Source organism: Eupeodes corollae, chromosome 2 (genome assembly GCF_945859685.1).
Source record: "Eupeodes corollae chromosome 2, idEupCoro1.1, whole genome shotgun sequence".
In the NCBI taxonomy this organism is placed as follows: domain Eukaryota; kingdom Metazoa; phylum Arthropoda; class Insecta; order Diptera; family Syrphidae; genus Eupeodes; species Eupeodes corollae.
In genome coordinates, this window is record NC_079148.1 from 107,808,331 (window position 1) to 107,833,859 (window position 25,529).

Sequence of the window (25,529 nt, forward strand, 5' to 3'; positions counted from 1 at the left end):
GGTAATAAAATTCAATGATTTGCAAGCGTTGCTCGTTAGTAAGTCTATTCATGATGAAATGTCAAAGCATACTGAGCATCTTTCTCTTTGACACCATGTCTGAAATCTCGCGTGATCTGTCAAATACTAATGCATGAAATCACCCTTTATTAAGATTCAACCACATGTTTTAAGATAGCCTTGAATGGATCTTATCCTTTAAATGAAGCACGAAAAAGTCATTAATCATGTCTCTATAGTGTTCCTTTGGAAATTCTGTTGAAAATCAGGATGTTTTTGGGCTCATTCAATGAACGTTGTACGCTTTTGATGGTCTTTCGGCTTCAATGCTTAAACGAGTTGGATTTTGAAAGCCTGCAAACTAAGATCCTTCTCGCAAAATCTTCCATTAAGTTTATAAGCAAAGCTCCAATTGTTGTACTCGATTTCGAATGAACTTTTCCAAAACTCTGCTCGATAATAGCAACACATTGTTAGGTGCATGCTCTACAGCGTGTCTGAGAATGCACATTATCTACTTGGTGGGAAACCGATCCATGGTCGAATTAGAGACTTTGCTAGAGGACTATGTAGACCGAATATTGGCGAACTCAACCATTATTTTGTTGATAAATTTTCAAGATTTGCAAACGTTGCTCACGAGTAGGTAAATTCAAGCTTAACTCAGTGACAGATGTTGAAAATCCTAAGTCTTAAAAACCACACTTTACTTCGCAAAAAAGGGGTCTTAGAAGGGATATCTGGGCTTAAATTTAGATTTAATTTTCTGATCCCGAAAATTCAGTGTTTCATGTAGCTCAAGTGAATAGCAGTTGCATACAAAAAACAAAAAAAACCTCTTGTTTCTGTGATGCTTAAGACAGAATTTCCAGATAAGACCATTAAGCTTAATCTGTTTTCCTTTTTCACATAAAACAAAGCTATAGCAGAACTATCATGCTTACAATGAATATTTGAAGTATTTCAAACATTTAATAGCAAAAACAAATTACTTACTTACTTACTTAAGGTGGCGCTACAGTCCTGTGTGAACTAGGGCCACACCCAACAAACTTCTCCATCTAGCTCGGTCCCTAGCTAGATGTCTCTAGTTTCGCGCTCCAAGTTGGGTGAGGTCACCTTCCACTTGTGCGCGCCACCTGATCCGCGGTCTTCCTCTACTGCGCTGTCCTGTGGGTGCGGGTTCGAAGACTTTTCGGGCCGGAGCATTGGTTTCCATGCAGTCTACGTGACCCAACCATCTTAGTCGTTGGACTTTTACTCTTCTGTCTAAGTCTACGTCGCTGTACAGCCCGTACAGTTCGTCGTTCCATCTTCTCCTCCACTCCTCTTCGATGCATACGGGACCGTAGATCACACGAAGAACTTTTCTCTCGAACTTGTTTTCTGCGTTTACAGTGGAGCCTAGGTAGACGAAGTCCTTGACTACCTCAAAAGTTACGTCTGTCGATTGTGACGTTTTGACCAAAACGTCGGTGTTGTATGTCCTTTCTAGACTACAGCATGTACTTTGTTTTGCCCTCATTAACCGTTAAACCCATTTTTGCCGCCTCTGCCTCAATACTCACAAAAGCCCCATTGACATCGCGCTGAGTTCTTCCGATTATGTCAATGTCATCAGCATATGCCAGTAATTGGACAGACTTTTAAAAGATAGTGCCTCTAGTGTTGACGTTTGAGCTCTGCACTATTCTTTCAAGCACGATGTTAAAAAAATCGCATGACAGCGAATCACCTTGTCTAAAACCTTTTTTGACATCGAAAGGTTCTGTTAAATTGTTTCCAACCTTTATGGAGCAGCGTGAATTCTCCATGGTCATACTGCACAAACGGAAGAGTTTGGCAGGGATGCCAAAACTAGACATGTCTCTATACAGCTCGTAACTGTAGATGCTGTCATATTCGGCCTTGAAATCGATGAAAAGATGGTGGGTGTCGATTTGGTGTTCTGGGTTTTTTTTTCCAGGATCTGCCGTAATGTAAATATTTGATCAACTGTGGACTTTCCTGGTCTAAAACCACAGTGATAAGGACCTGTCAGTTTGTTGACGATTGGCTTTAGACGTTCACATAGTACGGCAGAGAAGATTTTATAGGCGATGTTAAGTAGACTGATTCCTCTATAATTGGTGCAGTTAAGAGGGTCTCCTTTTTTCAGGATCGGGCAATTAATACTGAGGTTCCATTCATCGGGCATGCTTTCTTATGACCATATCTTGCAGATAAGTTGGTGCATGTTCCTAACCAACTTATCTCCAGCTGCTTTAAAAAGCTCGGCATTCGAGCCATCCGCTCCAGCGGTTTTATTAGACTTCCACTTAGATATGGCAATCTTTACTTCGTCTAAGTCGGGAGGACGGGATTGTTGGCTTTCGTCGTCTATATTGAATGGATAATCCTGTCTGACAGCGGAATTCAGTTCTTCGTCGCCGTTATACAGTCTGCAGAAGTGGTCCTTCCATATCCTCAGCATTGACTGCGGTTCCACTATGATATTTCCACTTTCGTCTTTGCAGCCTTCGGTTCTAGGACTTGTGAATTTCGTTTTGCCTGTTCATAAAACTTTCGAACCTCATTCCTGCTTTTATACCTCTCAACATCTTCGACCGCACGCTTCTCATGCCCTCTCTTTTTCCTTTTGAGAAGTCGGCGTTCCTCTCGCATCTTCTGCTCATAGAGCTCACGAGCAGCTGTCGTCCTTTTATGCAGCGCCGCTTTGCGTGCCTGTTGTTTGGCTGCATTTGCCTGCCGACATTCCTCATCAAACCAGGGGTTCCTTGTTGGTGGCTGTTTGAAACCCAGCACTGTTGCCACTGGTTTTCGATACATTGTGTTGGTGGCAGAGAACTTCGAGAGAAGTTAGCAAAAACAAATTAATAAGTAAATTTTATACACTCAATTAGAAAGGTTATAACTGACAGAAGTTGCAACAAAATTTATAATTATTATAATTTTAGTAATCCCAAAAATTAATTACTTTATTAAAGAACTTCTCCTGTACTCTCTTTAGAGGATATGTACTAGATTCGGTATGTTTATGTTAATTTTGAACTACTGCTTTTATAGGTAGTTATTTTTTTTCCAAGTTATACCTGATGAGTGTTTTTGTATGAACTGTTCACTGACCTACCTTAATGCATTACTAACTTAATTGCCATAGTTTATCTTATAAACAATAAATTAACATAAATGCAAGCAAACCAATCAAGCGTATTTTATTCCAGCATGCTAAATTACATTTACATTATTTAATTAAATAAACTGTCCCCGATAACAGAGTTTACTGTGCGTGCGTAAACAATTATTTATTTTACCAAGTAATTTATTCATCGTTTCAATTTAGCATTTAATTTAAACTGAATTTTAAATCAATTTCCATCATTTTAAAGGACCAAAATCCAAAAGATACACAGATACCTACTCGTACAATATATAAATGTGTTGGATAATATTGAAATATTTATATCTACATATGTAAAACTCTCGTCCCTTTGAAATATCTCTATCTCTTTCTTTCTCTTGTCCTCTTTATCAATTGGCTTCATTGTATAGTCCGAATTGAATAGTTGATGTTTTGTTATTAAATTTAAACAAAACACCGATGCAAACAATCCACCATCGAACAATGAAACAATAAATTAATAAAGAAAAACAAAACAAATAAATACAGTATGTATCTCTATCAATGGTTGGGTGGAATGGGGTGGTATGAGATGTGAGATATTTATGTACCTTTATTCTATACAAAACCTCATATTCAACCCAAATACTACAAACCTAAAACCCATTTCCAGCTTAATACATACTGACATTCGGTATAATCCCTAACATGTTTATTGATACGATTTATTTATGAGCTGCAGAGCTCATCCGGGGCGAAATCCCCCACAATTCGATAGAGAATCGGCTTCCGTTGTTTTCACCCAGCGCAGCACAGTACAGCCCGACAGTATCGGCTCGGAATAGTTCAATTCAGTTTTCAGCAGTATCACAAAATGTTCTCGAATCCCTCGGGAATAGGTGCGAAACACTATTGTTCTTCTTGTTGAGCCATCCGGGACACAGTGTGAATTAATATGAGAACGTTTGTTTAGATGTTTTCTCCCCCGCAGAAAGCAGCCAGCAACAAAAATAAAAATTGAAACAAAAAAACAGCAACAAAAACACAAATCATTGGAAAACTTTTGTTTATCAAATTGGAACACGCTGCATTGTTTCTATAGGTGGTGTAAAACTTTTGCCAGCTATTCAACGAATCGACTGTCGAACTTAAAATCGATTCGAATTTAAGTGTTTCAATTTTTTAGCATACGAAATATTTGTTTTGACGATGGTGACGTAAGTGAAACATTTTTCTACAACTAATGCACTTTATTTTAAATATCTACGAATAGTTTTGGTTAAGTTTTTCTACTCAAAACGCCTATAACAATAACAGGGAATATTACTTATAATCATTTTGAATGTCTTAAGCTCTTAAGGAGATTTCAATTAGGTAATTAAGTAATTAAGAGCAAGGTAAATAAAACCTTTATTAAAACACTTCAATATCAAATCATAGTTAAACGTATAATTCAGGGAGATGTTTGAATACAAGGTGGGCTATTATGTGCTTTCTTTTTAAATCATACGATATTTTGAACTGACCGCTGTTTCAAGCTCAAAATTTTGACAGAAAGTCAGTATCTTAGACCAACCGATGTGACTAGTTTGACGTTATAACAAATTTGGAAAATTACACTTATTTTTAAAGGAAATGTTTTGTCCATCTAAATAGTGGATTTTTTGAAAATACGTTTTGGTCGAAACGAAAAATATGCAAAACCAGAAATTTCTGAATGTTGTGCAAAGAATTCGTGAGACTGGAATGCTACTAGACCCAACTTCAAAGGTATTTAAAGTTGGGGCAATAAATAAAGCTGTTTTAGCTAAAAGTGTGAGATTCAGTTGACGAACAATAAGTCGTCAACGATGTCCACACATCCATATCCAAATATCTTTGGTATCACTTCCGAAGTTGACCTTACGCGCACCTTCAATTGGACAGTAATTTTGTTCGAGACGCATTTTCATTAAAATTGCCTCATTTGGGTCTCGGAACACCCGCACATTAGTTGTAAGGTGAGTGACAATTTAGTGTGAATTGAGGTGCAGTGGAAATGAGGATGGCAGTATCTGACGGCGTTGGGTGTTACAAACCTATGTTAAGCGACTTTTACAATATTGCTCATCTTACGACAGTCGAGTTTTTGTAAACTTAAATCCCAAACCGTATTATCAGCAGTTATTGGCGATTTACTTTGTTAACTTCAAATAGAAAGTTATTGTAACCGGTCCGATTTTTCAAATTGACGATTTTGACTCGACTTTATCACTTTGAATATTTTACGAAAAAAAAAAGATTTTAATCTTCAAGATAATTGAATGTAACGAAAAATAACGGTTTTTAAACTTATTTTTTTTTTTTTATTATAAGGGTATTAGTACCCTTTATATGTTTATATTTAAATACAGTGCGAGCGTAAGGAAAATAGGAAAGGATTTAAAAGGAGATACCAGTGCACATTGGTCTTAAAGTTCTGAACATCAAAATGGGAGGGACAAACAGAGTTGGCTAAAGCATTCCACATTTTCCATGTGCGATTTAAGAAAGAATCTCTATACTTGACAGTACGCCCAAAATTGAGCTCAAGGGTAAACTGATGAGCATTCCTGGAAAAGCGAGTATTACGGCTGAATCGTTTAAGGGGTGAAATGCAACTGGCTAGTTCAACAGAACATTTTTTGTAAAAATATCGATAAAACAACGAAAGGCATGAAACATTGCAATGGTGTTCCAGCGATGTAAATGCTTCGATTATAGTTCTGTCGCCTATCATTTTTAAAGACCTTATTCGAATTGTATCCAAGAGATTTAAACTTGTTTTGGGGGCACCTGCCTAGATATGCGAATCATATTCAAGCTTTGGACAGATAAAAGCTTTGTAGATTATAGCCAGATCAGAAGGGGTGAACAATTTCTTGCATCTTCGGAGAAATCTTTGGCACCTGGCAGCGTTTTTGGCGATATCGAATATGTGATCATTCCATAAGAGGTTATCTGTAATACACATACCGAGTACTGATAGTTGATTGGTTTCCTGGATGCAAGTGCCAATCGTAGATAGTGGCATCGGGGATGCGTTACGCTTTAACGGCACATTGAGTTTTCGAAGCATTAAATTCTACATGGTTTGATTCCCCATTGTACAATGCTGTCAAGATCAGAATTTAATGAGCTTATCATACGCTGCCGTTGAAGTTCCACATCCGAAGGACAAGGATGTAAATCTATAAACGAGTATGAGAAGCTGAGGGTTCTGTCGTCGGCGAAACAGGTTAATGGATTAAAAGTGGCAGACATAAGATCATTTATGAATATAAGAAAGAGTGTCGGAGACAAAACGGAGCCCTAGAGCACACTACTATTTATTTTATGACTTCAGAAGAACGGAAGCTTGGTATAATGACCGACAGTATGGTTTGCGTAGCAATAGGTCCACTGGTGATCTCATGGTTAATCTCACCGAACAGTGGAACAAATTTTTACATCGTTTTGAAGAAAGTAGGATTATTGCACTTGACATTTCAAAGGTATTTATTAAAGTGTGGCATCTTGCTCCCTTATCGAAAATGTGCTTTTGGTATTGACGAATTTCTTCTTCTTTGGATTAGAGACTATCTTTCAAAACCACCCAATGCAAATTGTTTTAGACGAATTTAAGTCTGAAAATCATAAAATAAATAGTGATGTGCCCTAGGGCTCTGTTTTGTTTCCGATTCTTTTCCTCATTTTTATAAATGATCTCCAGTCTGCTACTTTTAACTCAAAACATTGACGATGGCACTCTAAGCTTTTCATATTCGTTTTCAGATTCCTCTTTAGATGTAGAACTGCAGCGCTAAAATATGATAAGCTTATTAAATTCCGAGGAAAATAAAAAACAGTGGAGTTTTACAAAAATGCCAGTACAATTTGTTGAATATATTTTAGTTTTGTTAAACAGAATTTTTGATAATTTTTATAGGAAGGTATCCCAAATTCTTTCCGGTCTTCATCCTTCTCTGCAATTTTTAATAAGGGTGACCCAAACCTTCCTGAAAACTGCAGCGGAATTTCTGTCCTTAGTTCACTGCGGAAGCTATTCACTCAAATTCTTTACTTAAGGCTTGCTAGTTGGGCTAAAAAAATATTTAAATAAGCTGTTTCCAAGCTGGGTTTGGTGCTTATCTCTCCACATCGCAGTGCGCGTAATGACCGTTCTTGGAACTTGAGCGGTTCAAATATAGAACAAGTGAAGGACTTAAAATATCTAAGTTTCACAATAACAACAATCTGAACTTTCGAAGTCATATAAGAGATAAATTGATGGCAGCTATTAACTGTTTGTGGTCAAATTTTTTCAATAACAAAAAAGTAGATCCAGCTTCAAAATTAAAAGTGTTTGATTTAACCGTTAAAAGCTGTCTTTGCTTTGGAAATGAAGTGTATGGCTACATGCAATTAGACGAAATAGATACTATCCAAATATATTTCTTCAAGCGAATCTTTAAGCTCCCATCTAACAACCCCAGTTATGCCATACACGTTGAGGCGGGACTACCACCACCACCAATTTTTTAAAGAATCTAAAAGCGAATACAGACTATATAATCTAAGCCATGCAAAGATCTAACAACAATTTGCAGAAGAGAATTCTCCTAACTGCGTTACGCTACAGATACACACCTTTTAAAGATTGGAGTGAGTTGGCCTCAGAACATAACTTTCCTTTGACGTTTTGTTTGGAAAATCTAGATTCGTGGAGGAATGAACCTTACGAATGTATTTCTGTTATAGATGACAACATTTTTCAGACATTTCTCAATCGGGCAAAGGAGTCCGAATCTAGATTATTATACAGTAAACTTAATTTCTCTTTGGGGGAAGGAAATTATTTTCGAACCGAGTTCACTTTTGTTGAGATAAGTCTGATATTTAAGGTTCGCACGGAGATGCTTGAAATGATATAAATCCTAACTGTACATTATGTAACTTCAATCAAATTGAAAATGTTTTCCACTTCCTAGCGTTATGTCCGATCTTACAAGAGATCCGGCGTTTCTATTTATATGCCAAATCAGAACGACTAATTTGAGAAAGCACTTTTTCATGACAATAACTACTCTTGGAGAATTTGTCACTTCAGTACAGGTGAATAAAACTTTTGATGGCACAGGCAGGGATCGATTCCAAGACCTCTCGCAAGACAGTCCAACGCACTAACCATCATGCCACGGGTATGAACGGCACTTGCATCAACAAAACTGAAAATCTCGACATCTTCGGAATATGCATCAGCAACCACTTATTGTGGAGCGAACAAATGTCGCGATGTCGCCAAAAATTCCCCAAGATGTCTATGTCTTTCGAGACGATGCAGGAAAATTTGTCCCCGTCTGATCTGGCTACAATCTATAAAATCCTTATAGTTGAATAAAGCTTTTATCCTTAGGCTGGTGTTCCAGTAACTTATTTAAGTCACTTCGATAGTTTTCAAAGAAGAGCTTTTAAAATGATTGGTGATATTAACATCATCAACTCGATTACGTCACTCGAACATCGTCGTAAAGTTTCTTGTCCAGAGATTAATTTTTTAGCCGTACTATGCGAATGTGGAATGCCTTGCCACGCTCTATCTTTGACTATCTGTGCAATGTTAAGGAATCCAAAATTAATGTACTCAGTCACCTTCTATCCAACCCTGCCCTCTTTTCCTAATGCTCACACTTTGTCTTTCGCATATTAAAGGTATTAAGAACCCTTTTAGTGTTAGCTAATTATAAACAAAAAAATTGGAATGAATGATACGAATTTATATATATAAAAAAATATGATTGCTCTGTAATTATTTCAAAACTGCAAAGTTAAAAGATTCTCAATAAGAAGTCTAAAAATCAAAAAGCATATTCACAAATTTTTGTTAAACATTTTTATAACAGTTTTTTTATGAACATAAATAAAATGAAAATATTGGATCAAAGAGCTGAAGAATTATAAAAATTGAGTGATTTGATTTTAAAAAGTAAGGAAATAAAATATAACTTTTGAAATTAGTTCCCAAAATTTTATTAAGGTGAACTAGTGACCACTTATAACATTTTTCTCTTTACTTAACATTAAGTTTTTGACTAAAATTGTTAAGTTTTTTTTTAAGGTTACTCTTATTTTTGTCACACTTCATAACCGTACCTCAAGAAAAAGAGCAAATACACTTTCTCTAAAATGTCTCCGACAGCAGCCTAAATTAAATGTTTTTTTACCTTTTTACCAAATTTAAAAAAATTGTAATTGTGATTCAAAATTCTTGTTTTTATTACTATAGTAAATACTTATCCCAAAATCAACAAAAAGAGAGATGCTATACGAAGACTTTTTGGACTATGTGTATATCGGTTTCTTTTTTCTAAGATATTTATTTTAAAATATTTAAACAGATTTTCTAACAACAAGTTTAAGTCTTTCGACACAACCTAAAAAAGGGAACAATGATGGATGATAGAATTTTTCCATCGAAATATTCAATTACTTTTCAGCCTTCAAACATTCTACCGTAAAACTCAAACTTCTTAGAACGCCCATCAGCTATCTATATATCGTTCGTTCAATCCATCTACCTAATGAATATCTCACATTACATTTTTTACATAATAAGCTTAATCAGATCCTGAAATACAAGTGCTTTTTTTAGTTTGCCATATGCCCAAGTGAATCTAAATTAATTTACTGCATCATGAAAAACTTATCTAAAATAACCTTGGTTTAAGTTAACAAAAAAATAATTTATCTTTTTTCTAAGAAAAAATAAAATACAAACCCATCTGTTATAATAGCTCTAATGGGAGATGTATTTAGATACTATCTTTAGTTTACTCTGCCACGCATTTAAAATGGAAGTTTTTACTCATTGCTTGCCCTCATGACTTGTACAAGAAATAATGATACACATAGAAAATAGCTAATATCGATTATGAATTATAAAATAAAAAGAAGACACTTTTTTCTTCCTTTAAAGTTGTAGATACTTTTTAGTACGAAAAAAGATTTTATATAAATGCGCTTTTTCCAGTGCAGTTCTCTTCCTGGGAATATCTATAGCCATTTCCATACGTTTAAGTACGTACCTTTCTCCGCCATGGAAATGCATCTGGCTTCACTTTTTTTTCATCGTCATCGTACTGTCAGTTCCATGGGATTTCAAGTCAACTGTCACGAAATAATTTCGCTGAGTGAAATATTTTCACTTTAATCAACCCCAAAGGATTTCAATTTGTCGATAGCCTGTCATGATTTGAAATGTGATAAAATCACTGAGCTAAAACGTTGCTGTCAATTTTTTGCATTAGGTAGGTACATACATATATGCATACGGTAAATGTGTATGTATATAGTCAAAGTGTGCAGTAAAAGGCACCTGATGGTCTATTCCCAATATCACCACACCCGACCACATATAACATTGCATGATGCATATGTGCATAAAGGATCCATAGGATGTAGAATTTACCTTCCCTTGGCAAGCCGTCATGCCAAAGCACCTGAAATAATACAAGCCAAGTCATACTACACCGTGGGTATAACCGTTATGGGTAATCATGATTCCTGATCCGCTCGCGGTTGTTCTTCCTAGCCGCCCACCAATGCCAACGACGACCGACGCGACGCCCGACACGTGTAAATCTCTCGCATTTCTATCCTATCTAATGCAATACAAAATCAATACCACGCTAGGTTAGAACATGAGTACTACAACTATAGATATACATATACATACGTATCTATGTACTATACGTAAATATGGAAAATGTATGCGTAACTAATGACATATTGCGCTCGGGGGTGGTTTGTTCGTCGCTATATCTAATCCCAAAACACCTTCGAATCTCGATCGTTCGCATTGAGTTTCAACCGAGACTAATGTCATAATTCAATCGAAGATTTATCATCCTCATCCTGCATCCTGGGGCCTGCGGTGGCGGATGGCGGATGGCTATGGCAGCGGTGTTCCGTGCAAAGCTCTGCTTTTACTATACAACATGGTTCCGATGGTTCTGCCTTCTGCACATTTGCCAATATAGATATATGTTCATAAACTCAAACATCCTTTCGTTCATACATATTCACATATGTATCTATGTATCTATGTATTTTTGATGATGAGTAAGGTGTATGAATTCTATACATAGACATTATACAGCATCCGAAATGGCCCCCCGAAGCCTTTTTTTATATATTTTCACGCCACTCGTACCGCCGCGCCGCCGTGTGATATGAAGTATTTCCGACTTCTGGCATACAGGGCATCAGTTCAGTATACTCGTACACCTAGTTGAAGCGAAAAATAACGCGGTGGTCCTGTATCCTGAATCCTGAATAGTGAATTCTGAATCCTGATGGTCGGTTGTTGAAATACAAATACAAATTTATTGGAGTTCGACCGCAATAACGGCCATCAGGGCTATACAACTAATCAAGATAAGATTTCGCGTTATGAAGCGAATTCATATACCACCTCCGCCAAAGCGAATTAATTTGTGTGTTGTGTAGGTTGAAATTTATTGCTCAATATCGACTTCTACATCGACATCGGCATTGGCTATTGGGGCAGTGGAATGCGCGTTGTCGTTGCCAATGGAATTTCCAATGAATTTCTGCCTTGACTGACGATATTATCAGATTATGGACGGTAGAAGATTTAGAAGGGAAAATGTTTTCCGTAGGTTAGTTGTATTTATTGCGTTACTTAGTTAATGCAAGGACATAAGATATTATAATTATAATAACTTCAAAGGACACATCAATGATGAGCGCGTTTTTCAGTGTTTCATTGAAGGAGTTTTTTTTGTAGACTTTGGGGTCTGTTTAATAAAACATCAACATCTTGATTACAGACTAAGAAATTTCAAGTCCTTTTATCTTCAAGGATAGAATTGGCATTAATCAGTTTACATATTTAACATAATTCGGTAATTCCTTTGGGGCATTATAATTGTTTTCCTATTATAATGCCTATTGCCTTCACTTTGCATATAATAATAACATATGCGGTTTATTTATGCGCAATACTGCACTACCTTAACATTGTAGACTGCATTCGAGTCGAAATGTATGTTAAATCCTTCTGAATAAATAAATAGTGTTATTAGCTTCAGCTTACAAGCCACCAACAAGGTCATTTTCTTTCATGCAGAGAGTGCTGCATGTCTGTGACTGATTTAATTGAAGCAATATAAATACGAAAGCATAAACATGTCCATCTACATAGTCCTTCAAGGTTGAAATGCGCAATGATGTACACGAAAGCATAGTGACGTAAAATAACACTTTGAACATAAACTTTAAATGAAATAATAGGTACATTAATGGGTTTGTCCGAAGCAGGAATAAAATTTAAAAAAAAAGGAAGAAAATACACAAAATGGAGTTGAAAAGTTTGACAAGTAGTATAAGGGTTGTTTTATCGTTTTTAAGGAATCTTAACGTTAACTCGTAATAATATAAATAGGGAATTTTAATGATTTAGAGGCTTTATAAAAATCAACATCACATTAACTTTAATGACAATAGTTAAAAGTATAGCAAAGTTCAAGTTTAAGTTTTGCTAAGCTTCTTTATTTGCGTGTTGAAAATAAGTTCAATTAAATAAAGGCATATTGGTGTCAAGTTGCACTTTTTTTTCAATTAAGGGATTGAATTACATTAAACATTTACCAAAGTACATATAAACCTATGGAAAACGATTCTGAATAAAAGATTTTTTAAAAATTATAATCACATAACAAAATTAGCAGTTGCTTTAAAAGAAGGAACAACAATTTTTATTTTGAAACACAACATAGTTTAAGAAGACTTTCAGCTAGGTTAGAAGTAAGGCATTTTGTCGATATAATTTTCCAAAATTTTGTTGATGGTTTTGGGCTTTAGCTCAATAGATTCTTGCATGATATTTGCCTTAACGGCTTGTTTCCGGGTTTTTGAAAGAACAACTGATGCTTCGTGCTTAGGCCCAAACTGTGAATACAAAGCGAATGCATCTTATATTGCTGAGTAAATTGGACCTTGTTAGCCAATAAACCAAGATCTTTGTAAGGAATTAGATTTCGGAATGAAATATTAAGATGTTGAGATCGAAAGCGAGTTAATGCACGTACACTTTTATTTAAGGCGTAAAGAAACGCGATAGGGACTTTCCGTCAAGTTTTACGTTCGGGATATCCCATGGTGTGGTCCATTTCCGAGATATCCATTTCAAGTAGAGAAATCTATTTGAAATAAATTGTGTGTGTTTGGAAGGAACTGAGAAGACAAACAATAATAGTGTGTACTACTCGTACTTACATTAGGGTTTGATTATTACAACAATTACTTAACTGTGCTACCAAAAGGCTGGAATAACATATGTTACGAAAGTGCCAACCGATTATCAGGCTCCTTTATCTATGGTACTTAGTTATTGGATTCTTTATATTATTTAAAACAAAAATTCTACCGTCGCGTCACTGAGATTCAAAGTTACGAAGCAGATGCACTACGCATCAAGCTCAAATGTTTTCAAATCAACATAATTAGTTTTTACGTTTTCAATAAATATTCCATCAGTATTACTAAATTGGTTTAAAGTATTGAATATCTAGACAGAAAAGAATTTAATCTTCAATTTTTTAAGATGAAATGTGTGGTCGCAATTTCATTTAAAAATTGACTTATCACTTTGTCTATAAAAATTGAAATGCCATTTTATATAAAAAAAAAGGCTGGGATGCGACCCACACTGATAACTTCCCATCCCATCTGTAAAATTTGATTGCTTAAAAGTTTGTCTATATGTACTCGTATCAATTATTACCAATTTTTTTAGAGTTTTATTTTTTGTAAAAAAAACTGTAAATTCGATTTTTCTCAACATTTTTCAGAATGTTTTCTCAACATTTTTCAGAAATAATATTTCTTATAAGATAAAATAAATTTGAAGCCAAGAAGAAGTTTGAAGCCAATATTTCAAATTTTTGAAAAGATATTTGAGTCGAAAATCAATTTTTAAAAACTTTGGTTAAATTTTTTTCAGGTTTTTAATTTTTTGTACAAAATCTGTCAATTCGACTTTTTTCAAAATTTTACTGAATGTTAAAAACAATATTTTTTGAAAGATAAAAGTAGTTTAAAGCCAATATCTCAAATTTTTGAAAAGATATTTTAGTCGAAAACCAATTTTTATTAATTTTTTTTTTAGGTTTTTATTTTTGTAAAAAAAACTGTCAATTCGATTTTTCTCAACATTTTTCAGAATGTTTTCTCAACATTTTTCAGAAATAATATTTCTTATAAGATAAAATAAATTTGAAGCCTAAATTTCAAGTTTTTGAAAAGATATTTGAATCGATATTCATTTTTTATCAATTTTTATTTTTTATAAAAAACAACTGTCAATTAGATTTTTCTCAAAAACATTATTCTTCGTTGCACGAAATTGTTTTGGAGATGAAATCATATTTTAGTCGTAAATTTTTGGAGGTGACAAATTTTTTTTTTTTCAGTTTTTTTGATTTATAAAGAAAACCGTTAAATGGATTTTTTTTACAATATATTACAGTATATTATATAAAATTTAATTCAAGTCTCTAGCGTTTTTTGTTAGTAAGATATTTAGGGTTAACCAAAATGTTCTAATTGTTTTCAAACTGCTATGGTAAAAAAACCACCCACGCAATTTTTTTGAGAGCCCTTTCGGCATCTTTTTGCCTTATTATCTGTATAAAAAAAATTATCCGAAATCGATATCTCTTCTGGTTCTTGAGCTATGAACGACGAAAAAAACGTCTTGAACGCACAGACATCTTTCTAAAAATCTTTTATTTCGACTCTAGGGACCTTGAAACGTCGAGAAATGTCAAAATTTTTAATTTGACAAAGCGGACCCATTACAATAACTTCCTATGGGAAGTTAAAAAAATCGATTTATTAATTTTTTATTGCGGAAATCGTTAGTTCGTTTTTTTCTTAAATCATTTTTTGCTTATATTTTTTTTCAATTTAAGTTTCAAAATATTTTTTAGTATTTAGTTATTTACGTTTTACATTTAATTTTCGAAAAAAATAGAGACATATTTTCAAGATATTGAATTTTGGAAATAGAATTTTAATATTTTGTTGAAAATAGATACGAGTAGATAGATAGATATTCAAAAAGAATAAAATATTTTATCATCAAATATTTTGAAGACGTTGTTCAGCCAAAAATTATTGAAATATGTTTATTAGTTGTTTATAAACTTTAAAAACAAAATATTGAAAAAAAAGAAAAATTTTAGAAAAATTAATGAAACTCGTTTTATGTGCAAAAAATTCGAATTTTATGGTTTGTTTTAAGAAAATCTAAAAAACACTTAAGCCGAATCGGCGAAAAACTTTAATTTCCAAGTTTGAATTTAATCGACTTAAAGCTTTGTTCTGCAAAGGCAAGGACAGACAGTCGGACGAAATCCGGACTCTCTATCTCTACCATACCGTAATGTCACATCAACAGAAAACGCATGTTTTTAAGTGCACCTAGCATTTTTTTAACTTTTTGTAAAAATTTTTTGTAATTGTTCCGATCAACCTAATTACTAAACACGTTAAAATGTCTTTAAAATCTTAATCAACATTTTTAAGAGAGATGTTGAGTGTGTGTATGAAGGCTCCTGGGTTCGTTAAAACAAGGTTCCTTTTTTTGCCGGACCTATGTTAAAATAAAAGACTTTCAAAAACATTTGTTTTCGGTTTTTGCTCCATAACAATTAAAAAATAAAATCACATATATCTATCCAACCAATCATTTTATTGACCAACAGTGATGGGAAAAATAATAGTAACAGTCTTCGTCTTCATTCTTTTTAACACCTACAGAGATATTTGTGAAGAGCATATGTCTAAATGTTGTGAATTCTCTATAACTTCACAATAGTTAAAATAAAATTGGATTAAATTAGAAAAATTCATCTAACAATCAGTTAGCTTTGAAAACCCAAAAACTGGAATAAATATTTGACACCTAGATTTTTAAAACAAAATCGTACTTGACCAGTTTACATTTTAAAGATTTCTTAGAATTTTCTGAAACGGATTTGAAAAGCAGCAGAACGAAATATAAACACAAAATTACATTCATTCTCATTTAGCAATCAAATTTGACTTACAGTTCATTTTATCCCATTTAAATGGTCGAGAGTTCCTGGGAAATCGAGTCATACAAATTCTGTTCTCAGATTTTTCAAAGAAAAAGTGAGAAATTTGTATCAGAATTTTTGTTTATAAAATTTGTGAGAGTTCGGAAATATCTGAATTCCCAGAAATATAAACTGGCCAATCTCTTCCAAATTCATTCCAGGATTAGAATAATATTGCTTTTGTTATTATATTGAATTTCAAGAATAATCACTTGCACAGTTTTCTTTACAAAACATACAAAAATACGAAAAATTGGGAAGCAATAATTTTTGACTCAAATATCTTGAGAACAAGTTAATGTTTAGGTTATTTTATCTTATAGCATATTGTTGATTTCTTTTTGTTTATATTTTGTAAAAAATATCAAATGACAGTTTTTTTAGAACAGCCTACAAAATATAGTACAATTAATTGGTTTGAAGTCGGGGATATTTCGATATAAATCGGCCTTAACTTTCATTATTGATTGCTCTTTAAATGACAATGGTGTTCATGGCAAAGATAATAGTTATTTTAAAAGGTATAACACTGGAAATTTTTCAGTGAGGGTCGCTTCCGAGCCCTTTAAATATTGACGATCGTATATTTTCAAATCCGTCGCTTTCAGTATGGAATTTATAAATTTTCTTTTTTAACTTACCATAGGAAGTTATTGTAATCGGTCCGATTTGTCCAATTTAAAATTTTTAAATTTCTCGACGTTTCAAGATTCCTAAAGTCGAAATAAAAGATTTTTAGAAAGACGTCTGTGGGTGCGTAAGTTCGTACATTCTTGAAGGTTATTTTGTCGTTGTTCAAGAATTGAGGACTTCAAATAATTTTGTTATACAGTTGTTAAGATTTAGTAAAATTTTGAGAAAAATCGAATCGACTGTTTTTTTCAAAAGTAAAATAACTAAACAAAAATTAATAAAACGGTGTAAAAATTGATTTTCGACCCAGATATCTTTTCAAAAATTGGAGATTATGGCTTCAAATTAATTTAATTTTATAAAAAATATTTTTTTCAACATTTGGTAAAATTTCGAGTAAAATTGAATTCACAGTTTTCTTACTAATAATAAACCCCTGAAAAAATTATTTAAAAAAAATGGTTTCCACCTATCTTAACTCACACAAAATACTGTTTTCGACATTCAATAAATGTTTTTAAAAATTCAACAGTCAGTTTTTTCATAAACAAAAAACCTAGTACCCAAATTTGGTAAAAATTAATATTCGGTTTTCGACATCTCGTGAACAATAGAAGATATTGACTTCTAATTATTTTCATTTATTCAATTTGTTTTTGCTTACATAAGAAATGCTGCTTACTTACTTACTAAAGGTGGTGCTACAGTCCTGTAGGAACTAGAGCCTCACCCAACAAACTTCTCCATCTTGCTAGATGTCTATAGTTTCGCGCTCCAAGTTGGGTGAGTTCACTTTCCACTTGTGCGCGCCATCTGATCCGCGGTCTTCCTATACTGCGCTGTTCTGTGGGTGTGGATTCGAAGACTTTCCGGGCCGGAGTATTGGTTTCCATGCGCTCTACGTGACCCAGCCATCTTAGCCGTTGGACTTTTACCCTTTTGGCTAAGTCCGTAGAGCTCGTTGTTACATCTTCTCCTCCACTTCCCTTCGATGCATACGGGACCGTAGATCAAACAAATTTTTTCTCTCGAAACTATTCAAGGGGCTTTCATACGCTTTTGTTATAGTCCTCGCTTCGCACCGTATAGCAGCACAGGGATGATGAGAGTCTTATATAGCGACCCTCGAGAGAGGACTTTACTACTCAATTGCTCTCTTAGCCCAAAGAAGCCTAGGTAGACGAAGTCCTTGACTACCTCAAAGTTACGTCTGTCGATAGTGACGTTTTTCCCAAGACGTCGCGTCGGTGTTGTATGTCCTTTCTTGACGACACCATGTACTTTGTTTTGTCCTCATTAACCATTAAACCCATTTTTGACACCTCTGCCTCAATAGTCACAAAAGCCTAATTGAAAACACGCTGAGTTCTTCCGATTATGTCAATGTCATATCATATGCTAGTAATTGGACAGACTTTTAAAAGATGCACTATCTAGTGTTGACGTGTGAGCTCGGGACTATTCTTTCAAGCACGATGTTTAATAAATCGCATGACAGCGCATCACCTTGTCTAGAACCTTTTTTGACAGCGAAAGGTTCTGCTAAGTTGTTGTCAACCTTTATGGAGCAGCGTGAATTTTCCATGGTCATCCTGCACAAACGGACGAGTCTGGCAGGGATGCCAAAACTAGACTATACAGCTCTTCCCTTTAGATACTGTCATATGCCTTGAAATCGATGAAAAGATGGTTGGTGTCAATTTGGTGTTCTTGGGTTTTTTTCCAGGATCTGCCGTAATGTGAATATTTGATCAACTATAGACTTTCCTGGTCTAAAACTACACTGGTAAGGACCTATCAGGTTGTTGACGATGGGCTTTAGACGTTCACATATTACGGCAGAGAAGATTTTATAGGCAAATGATTCCTCTATAGTTGGTGCAGTTTAGAGGGTCTCTTTTTTTCAGGATCGGGGAAACAATACTGAAGTTCCATTCATCGGGCATGCTTTCTGCCGACCATATCTTACAGATAAGTTGGTGCATGCTCCTAACCAACTTATCTCCAGCTGCTTTAAGGAGCTCGGCATTCAAGCCAACCGCTCCAGCGGCTGTATTAGATTTCGACTTAGATATGGCAATCTTTACTTCGTCTAAGTCGGGAGGACGGGATTGTTGGCTTTCGTCGTCTATATTGAATGGTTCATCCTGCCTGACAGCTGAATTCAGTTCTTCGCCGCCGTTATACAGTCTGCAGAAGTGGTCCTTCCATATCCTCAGCATTGACTGCGGTTCCACTATGATGTTTCCACTTTCGTCTTTGCAGCCTTCGGTTCTAGGTTTATGTACCTGTGAATTTCTTTTCACAGTTCATATAACTTTCGAACTTCATTCCTGCTTTTAAACCTCTCAACATCTTCGACAGCACGCTTCTCATGCCCTCTCTTTTTCTTTCTGAGATGTCGGTGTTCCTCTCGCCTCTTCAGCTCATAGAGCTCATGAGCATCTATCGTCCTTTTATGCAGCACCGCTTTGCGTGCCTTTGTTTGGCTGCATTTGCCTGCCGACATTCCTGATCAAAACAGGGGTTCCTTGTTGGAGGCTGTTTGAAACCCAGCACAGCAGAGACGTCTTCTCTGATTGCATCTTGGCAATGTATCCCCTTTTTCTCAATACATTGTGTTGGCGGCTCATAACTTCGACAGAGGTTACTTGTAACTAGGTCGGAAAAGGATTTGGCTATCTCTTTTGATTGTCTTGTCGTTTCATTGTATCTTCTATCGGCATCTCTCTGTTTTGCCTTGGGTCTGGAAATCCGAAATGCTACCCTGGCTACAACGAGGTAGTGGTCCGAGTCGATGTTAGCTCCTCGGAAAGTTCGTACATCCAAAATGCTGGAAGCGTGTCTGGCATCGATCGCAATATGGTCAATCTGGTTGACGGTAGATTGATCTGGAGAAGTCCAAGTTCCTTTGTCTGAATCCATTGTCGGAAGTGTTGTCGTGCAGGCTGTTTTTCCCGATTATTCCACCAAAGATGTCTTCCCTTCCTAGCTTGGCATTAAAATCGCACAGGACAATTTTAATATCGTAGTTAGGACACTGCTCACATGTTTTGTCTAATAGCTCGAAGATCATATCTTTGGTGTTGTCGTCTTTCTCTTCTGTGAGGGCGTGCGCGCGTATCTGCCTAATGTTTTCGAATTCAGCCTTGATGCGTATGGTCATGAGGCGCTCAATGATGCACCTATAGCTAAAGACTTCTTGCCTAAGTCTAGCTCCAATGACGAAGCCGCATCCAAATAAGCGCTACTGGTTTTCGTGGTAGCAGTCACCATAGTAAATAATGCAGTTTTTCATCCTCTTTTTGCCCGGTCCATCCCGTCGTATTTCCTGGATGGCGGTGATATCTGCTTTATAGCAGTCTAGAGCCTCCGCTAATTCTTCGAAGTCCGTTGTCCTTTATTTGTTTGCGTGAGTTGTCAACAGTAAATCCTTCCGTATCCGAGGCTTGTTAATTAATTTGATAAAAATTGGTTTTCAACTAAAAATCTCGTTAACTAAAATAGATTTTGAAATCAAACTATTTCATTATATGCAAAATATTGTTGGCAGTTTAAACATTTTTTTTTAAATAATTCAATCGACTCTTTTTTAACAAAACAAGAAAACCTACAAACGGAATGGAAAGTTATCGGTGTGTGTCGCATCCCAACCTCTATTTTTTAATTAGTCTCATATCAAACACACGGATTTTCAAAAACTAATTATTATCTTTCAATAATAAGATACAATTTGATACCATAGAGATATTTCGGTGTGCAATGACTTAAAAATATTGTAAACTTTGTAATTTTCCCTTTTACACCAAAACACACAGTGTTGTAATTGAAAAGGATATTTTTTCGATGAATCAACAATTTTATCAATCTATTTCTGAAACATCAACTTAAAAAAAAAGGAAAAACATTCTTAAAAACCATAAAACAAATTACTCGTTTAGTCATGCTATCATTTCTTTTCTTTTCCCCAACATCCAAATTGGTGTGAGTAAATTAAATTAGATTCCCTATACTCTTTCCAATGTCATTTAAAGACTTTCGATTACTCACGCAGAGATTTAATATATGATAACATCAGCGTAAATCGAAGAAGCTTATTGACTTTGAAAACTTTTTCTGTTTAATAAAGCGCTTAATTCTATTTGAAAAATACATACAGATGCTTTTTATATCTTTTCTAGTACAAGTCTTAACGACATACAAGGTCACATTCTTTTTGTATCCCGATACCAAATCCTCAACATGTTGTATATACATATATGTATTGTTTATATGGTATTTGGTACATGGTTGTTAAACACATTCACATATAAAATATGTATGTTGCTGGGAGGTTTTCAAAAGCATACCCAAATACATTTTACCAATAATTATGCGCCTTATAACACAAACCACATTAATTTCATTAAACTGGGTATAAGTTTAAAGTATGCAACACAACTGTTGCAACAAAGGACCGCAGTACACACCATATTCTAGATACGTACTTTATTACGCCATGTTAATTGCAAAGTACAAAGCTCCAATTGAAAACCTTCCATTCTACCACTTCTCCTCTCTCTTCAACCACCCACTTTTAAAAAAAGACTTGTATAGTGAAAGAAGGGAGGGAGAGTTAGCATACGAAGAATGCAATAACGAGGACGACGGAGTTTGTAAGGCCCGCCGAACATGAAGCGAAAACTCTCAACTCCCCATCATCACCCCTCCCATAGCTGAATCGTATATAGTAACGAATTACGAGTAACGAATAACGAGTAACGACGACGACGACTACAAAATAAAGTATTTGTGCGAAACTTTTCCACTTATGTATGATCTGTGAAATCTCGACTTTTCATTTACTATTCATGCTCTTCCCTTATTTTATTTTAATTTTTTCTTTCTATTTTTTTTTCTGCTTTACAGATGATGTACTATTTTCTCGTCGTGGAAGGATGGGTCGGATTGTGAGTCCCCGTCATACACTTCCGCCGAATACGACATGCACCTACCACTTCCATGGATATCCTGGCGACCTGATTTGGTTATCTTTTACAAGCTACAATCTGCAAATACTCCAGCAAGCAATACACGATAATAATACACTAGGAAGGGTGAGTTTCACTATACCAACCAAGTCCAACCCTTACCCTCAACCCCCAACACCAAAACCCATTGCCATTTCATCTACATATATATATTTAGTTATAATTTAACTCCCTACACATGATGTACATTTTATATATGGAACTCGAACTCGCTCCAACTTTATAGTAAACCACCACCACACAATTGTAGTGCATATAGATTTTCAGCTTTTATATTTTTGCTGTGTAACATTTTCATTTCATTTTTGTTTTGTTTGCAGTTTTTGTTGTTGTTTTTGTTTTTTGTTGTTGTACAGTTGTATTTTTATGTTCAGCTTTTTCTTTGTTGCAGAAAGCAGAACTTTGGCATTGTGTCCTGGCTGGTATACATAGTGTACTGGTACTGTGTGTGAAAAGTTGTTAGTTCTGTTCCGTGTATTGTGATCGCCTGTCACTTGAGCAGAAGCCAACTCTACTGATTCATATCTACAGTCACTGTCAAAATAATGAGTTCATCAATAAGTTAAATTTTTAATTATGAGAAAAACGAGACAGTTGCTATTCTTTCCAACAGACATTTTTGAGTAAGGAATCTTTTGACCATGTCACAGTTTAATGGTTTTTACAGGGTTATCCATTTTGTAGTTTCAAAAGTAAACGTGAATTAAACACATGCAAAATATTGCTTTTCATGATATTTCTTCTTTATTATAAAGTTTTAACGTTGAAATTATGTGTGAAACACTAAATCATTCAAATGACCAGCACCCGAATTGTTGCAAGCATCGATTTTTTTGAGGAAATTTTCGACCACTTTCTGACACATTGTGCGGTATCGCAACCATAACTTGATGAATGTAGTTTTCAAGAGTTCAACATTTATTCGTATAAGCACGGTATTTCTTATAACCATACATAAAAAGTCCAACGGTGTTAAATTGCATGATCTTAGTGGTCAGTTGATATCGCCACCACGAGCAATTACGTGGCCAGGAAATGTCTTCTGCAATAAAGCCATATTCGGTCGAGGCATGTGGTACCGTCGTGTTGAAACCACATATTCTCCAAGTTGTATTTTTCAAAAGAAGGCAAAAAAAGTCGGTTATCATATGACCATAACGCTCCGAATTGACGGTGACAGTCGTTTCTTCAAGCGTTGTTTTTGAAGAAATAAGAAAGAGCGCAATAAACAGTGATTTTCAATTTATGTAATGACCTCCCTTTAATTACTTGAGGATTCTCAGAACCCGAAATACGACAACTTTGTTTAATAACATACCCACCGAGTTAGAAATGTGCTTCGTCACTGAAAAAAAATTGTGTTCGAAAAAAACACCGTCCACCGCCTGTTGTTCAAGTACCCATTCGGAGTATCAACGACGTTGTAAATTGTCAGCTGGCTTAAGTTGTTGTCGGAGCTGGACTTAATATGAATGTAGGTTTAAATTCCTGACAACAACGATTAATCGACACATTAGGCTCTTCGGCAACAATTTCACTTACAGCAGCAATATTTTTAGTAGTACGAGCGAAACGACAGGCCTTACAATATCGGTAATGCAGTCTTTTCAAATTTCCTGACAATATTGCCAATTGCGTGCGTAGTTAGACGATTAAGTAAACCATAATCTCCTCTTAAAAAAAAAAATTGGATGGAGCAACATTCCTTTGAGAACTAGGGCCTAATGAATTACAACTCTCAACTATTCCTGTGTACGAGTACACTTGTCAGGGATGAGGGGACCTACAGGACCTGCAGTACCCGTGAAAAAACTTTAGATGGCATAGGCAGGGATCGAATCCTAGACCTCTGGCATGACAGTCCAATGCACTAAACATCATGCCACAGATACTAATCTTCTCTTAAAGTACAATATGTGGCTTGTGGCAGAGTCACCATTTAGTAGGTTTGTGCAATAGTTAAGCAATCAATTTTCGTAAATTTCAGGCTCTCAACAAAAAAATAGTTTGACATATGTTGAATTCTAGCCCTATACCTTTGAAACCGCAAAATAGATAACACGTTCAAGCTTTGGATTTTCAACAGTATCAAAAATGTTCACAAAAAATTCAATTAGTCTATTTCTAAATAAAATGGTATTCAATACATCCCATTAAAGTCAAACTGATCAATTCGGGACTCATCTCTTCTAAGATTAGGTTAGGTAAAAGTGGCTGGCCATGATGGAATCGGATACACTTAGGCCAGTGTAAGGGAAAATTGTAATAGCACAAGAATCTTGAGGCTTCCTTCTAAGCTCAATGAAACCTTACGACACGTGAGAGGCTGATTTTGCTAATATGATTTGGATCGTTTAGATCGTTATACAAGAATTCTAATAGGTTGCATTTTTCAGCTTGTGCAGTGCATGTACAGAGAAGATGAAGAACTGTGTCCTCCTCTTTCTCGTCCATACAGCTTCTGCAAAAGTCATTTGAGAATACGCCTAGTCCCGTGGCGTGCTTTCCTTTCCTTAGTGTAGGCCAGATGTTTTTTGTGACCAGACACGTGGTGATGTTGTTCCTCCTGGTGTTTGCCTTCTTCATAGGATCCTGCATTAGCAATAGTTTACAAGTAGCAATTGGTATGCCAGTATTTCCCAAACAATGTAGAATGGGTTGTTCGAGTTCATCTGCCTTACTGTAACCTTAAATGTCTCTATGGCCGGGCACCCAGCAAAGGTTAATATTAAACTGTTGTGCCATCCCCATTTGAGATGATCGGCAGTTATGGACTGTTTAGAGTTTGTAGAGACAGAGTCCAGAGATTTGATAGCGGCCTGGCTATCTGAGAAAATACGGATATCAGATGTTGATATCACGTTTTCTTTAAACCAGGACAAGACTTCCTTTATCGCCAAAATTTCCGCCTGGAACACGCTAAAATGATTGGGAAGGCGGAATGAGAGACTTAATTTCAGTCGTTCAGAGTACATACCTCCACTAACTCAATCATCTCAACCCATTAGCTCGGAAGCAAGTCTTGTGTTATAAACTTGGTTGTGATGAGCTAATTTGATGAAGTGATACAGTTTCTGACTAACTGACAGATAATCAGGGATACAAATGTTACGATTTATTTTCAAGCCATGTGCTGCTTTTTAATCTGGCAATACTTCTTAGGAGTTGGTCTTTATGACATCTGTCACTTGATTTATGCTCAGATTGGTTTGTCATTACATAATGATTAGACTAACCTATGAACAACGTTTGTAAATCGTGAAAATTCATTACTTAAATAATGGTTGGATTCACGCAACGCAACGAAACAAAGTATTGTTTTGGTGAGCTCATTATTTCGCGCCGTCTTCGTAAACTTCTATGGTGGCCTCCAAGATCGTACTATTTAACACCGATGGGCTATTTTAAGTCGATTTATGTCAAATCAATTGTCTACGGGGATAAAATCGACGCGATTAATAACTTTGAAGATAATATTCGATGCGTTTTTGCTTTCATACGGTCATAATGTAGCCGCATACTTTAAAAAGTAGAATTTACTTAAAATAAAGCCACATTTTGGCCATTTCATGAAGTTAGATG

General features: G+C 35.3%; 1 protein-coding gene across 1 annotated transcript in view; it reads left to right on the top strand.

Moving 5' to 3' along the window:
* Window positions 1-25,529, top strand: part of LOC129947178 (uncharacterized) — a 337,053-nt gene that overhangs the window by 254,668 nt on the left and 56,856 nt on the right. Inside the window, exon 11 of the mRNA XM_056057626.1 lies at window positions 21,826-22,013. Within this exon, the coding sequence (XP_055913601.1) occupies window positions 21,826-22,013 (188 nt within the window). The remainder of the gene's footprint in view (window positions 1-21,825; window positions 22,014-25,529) is intronic.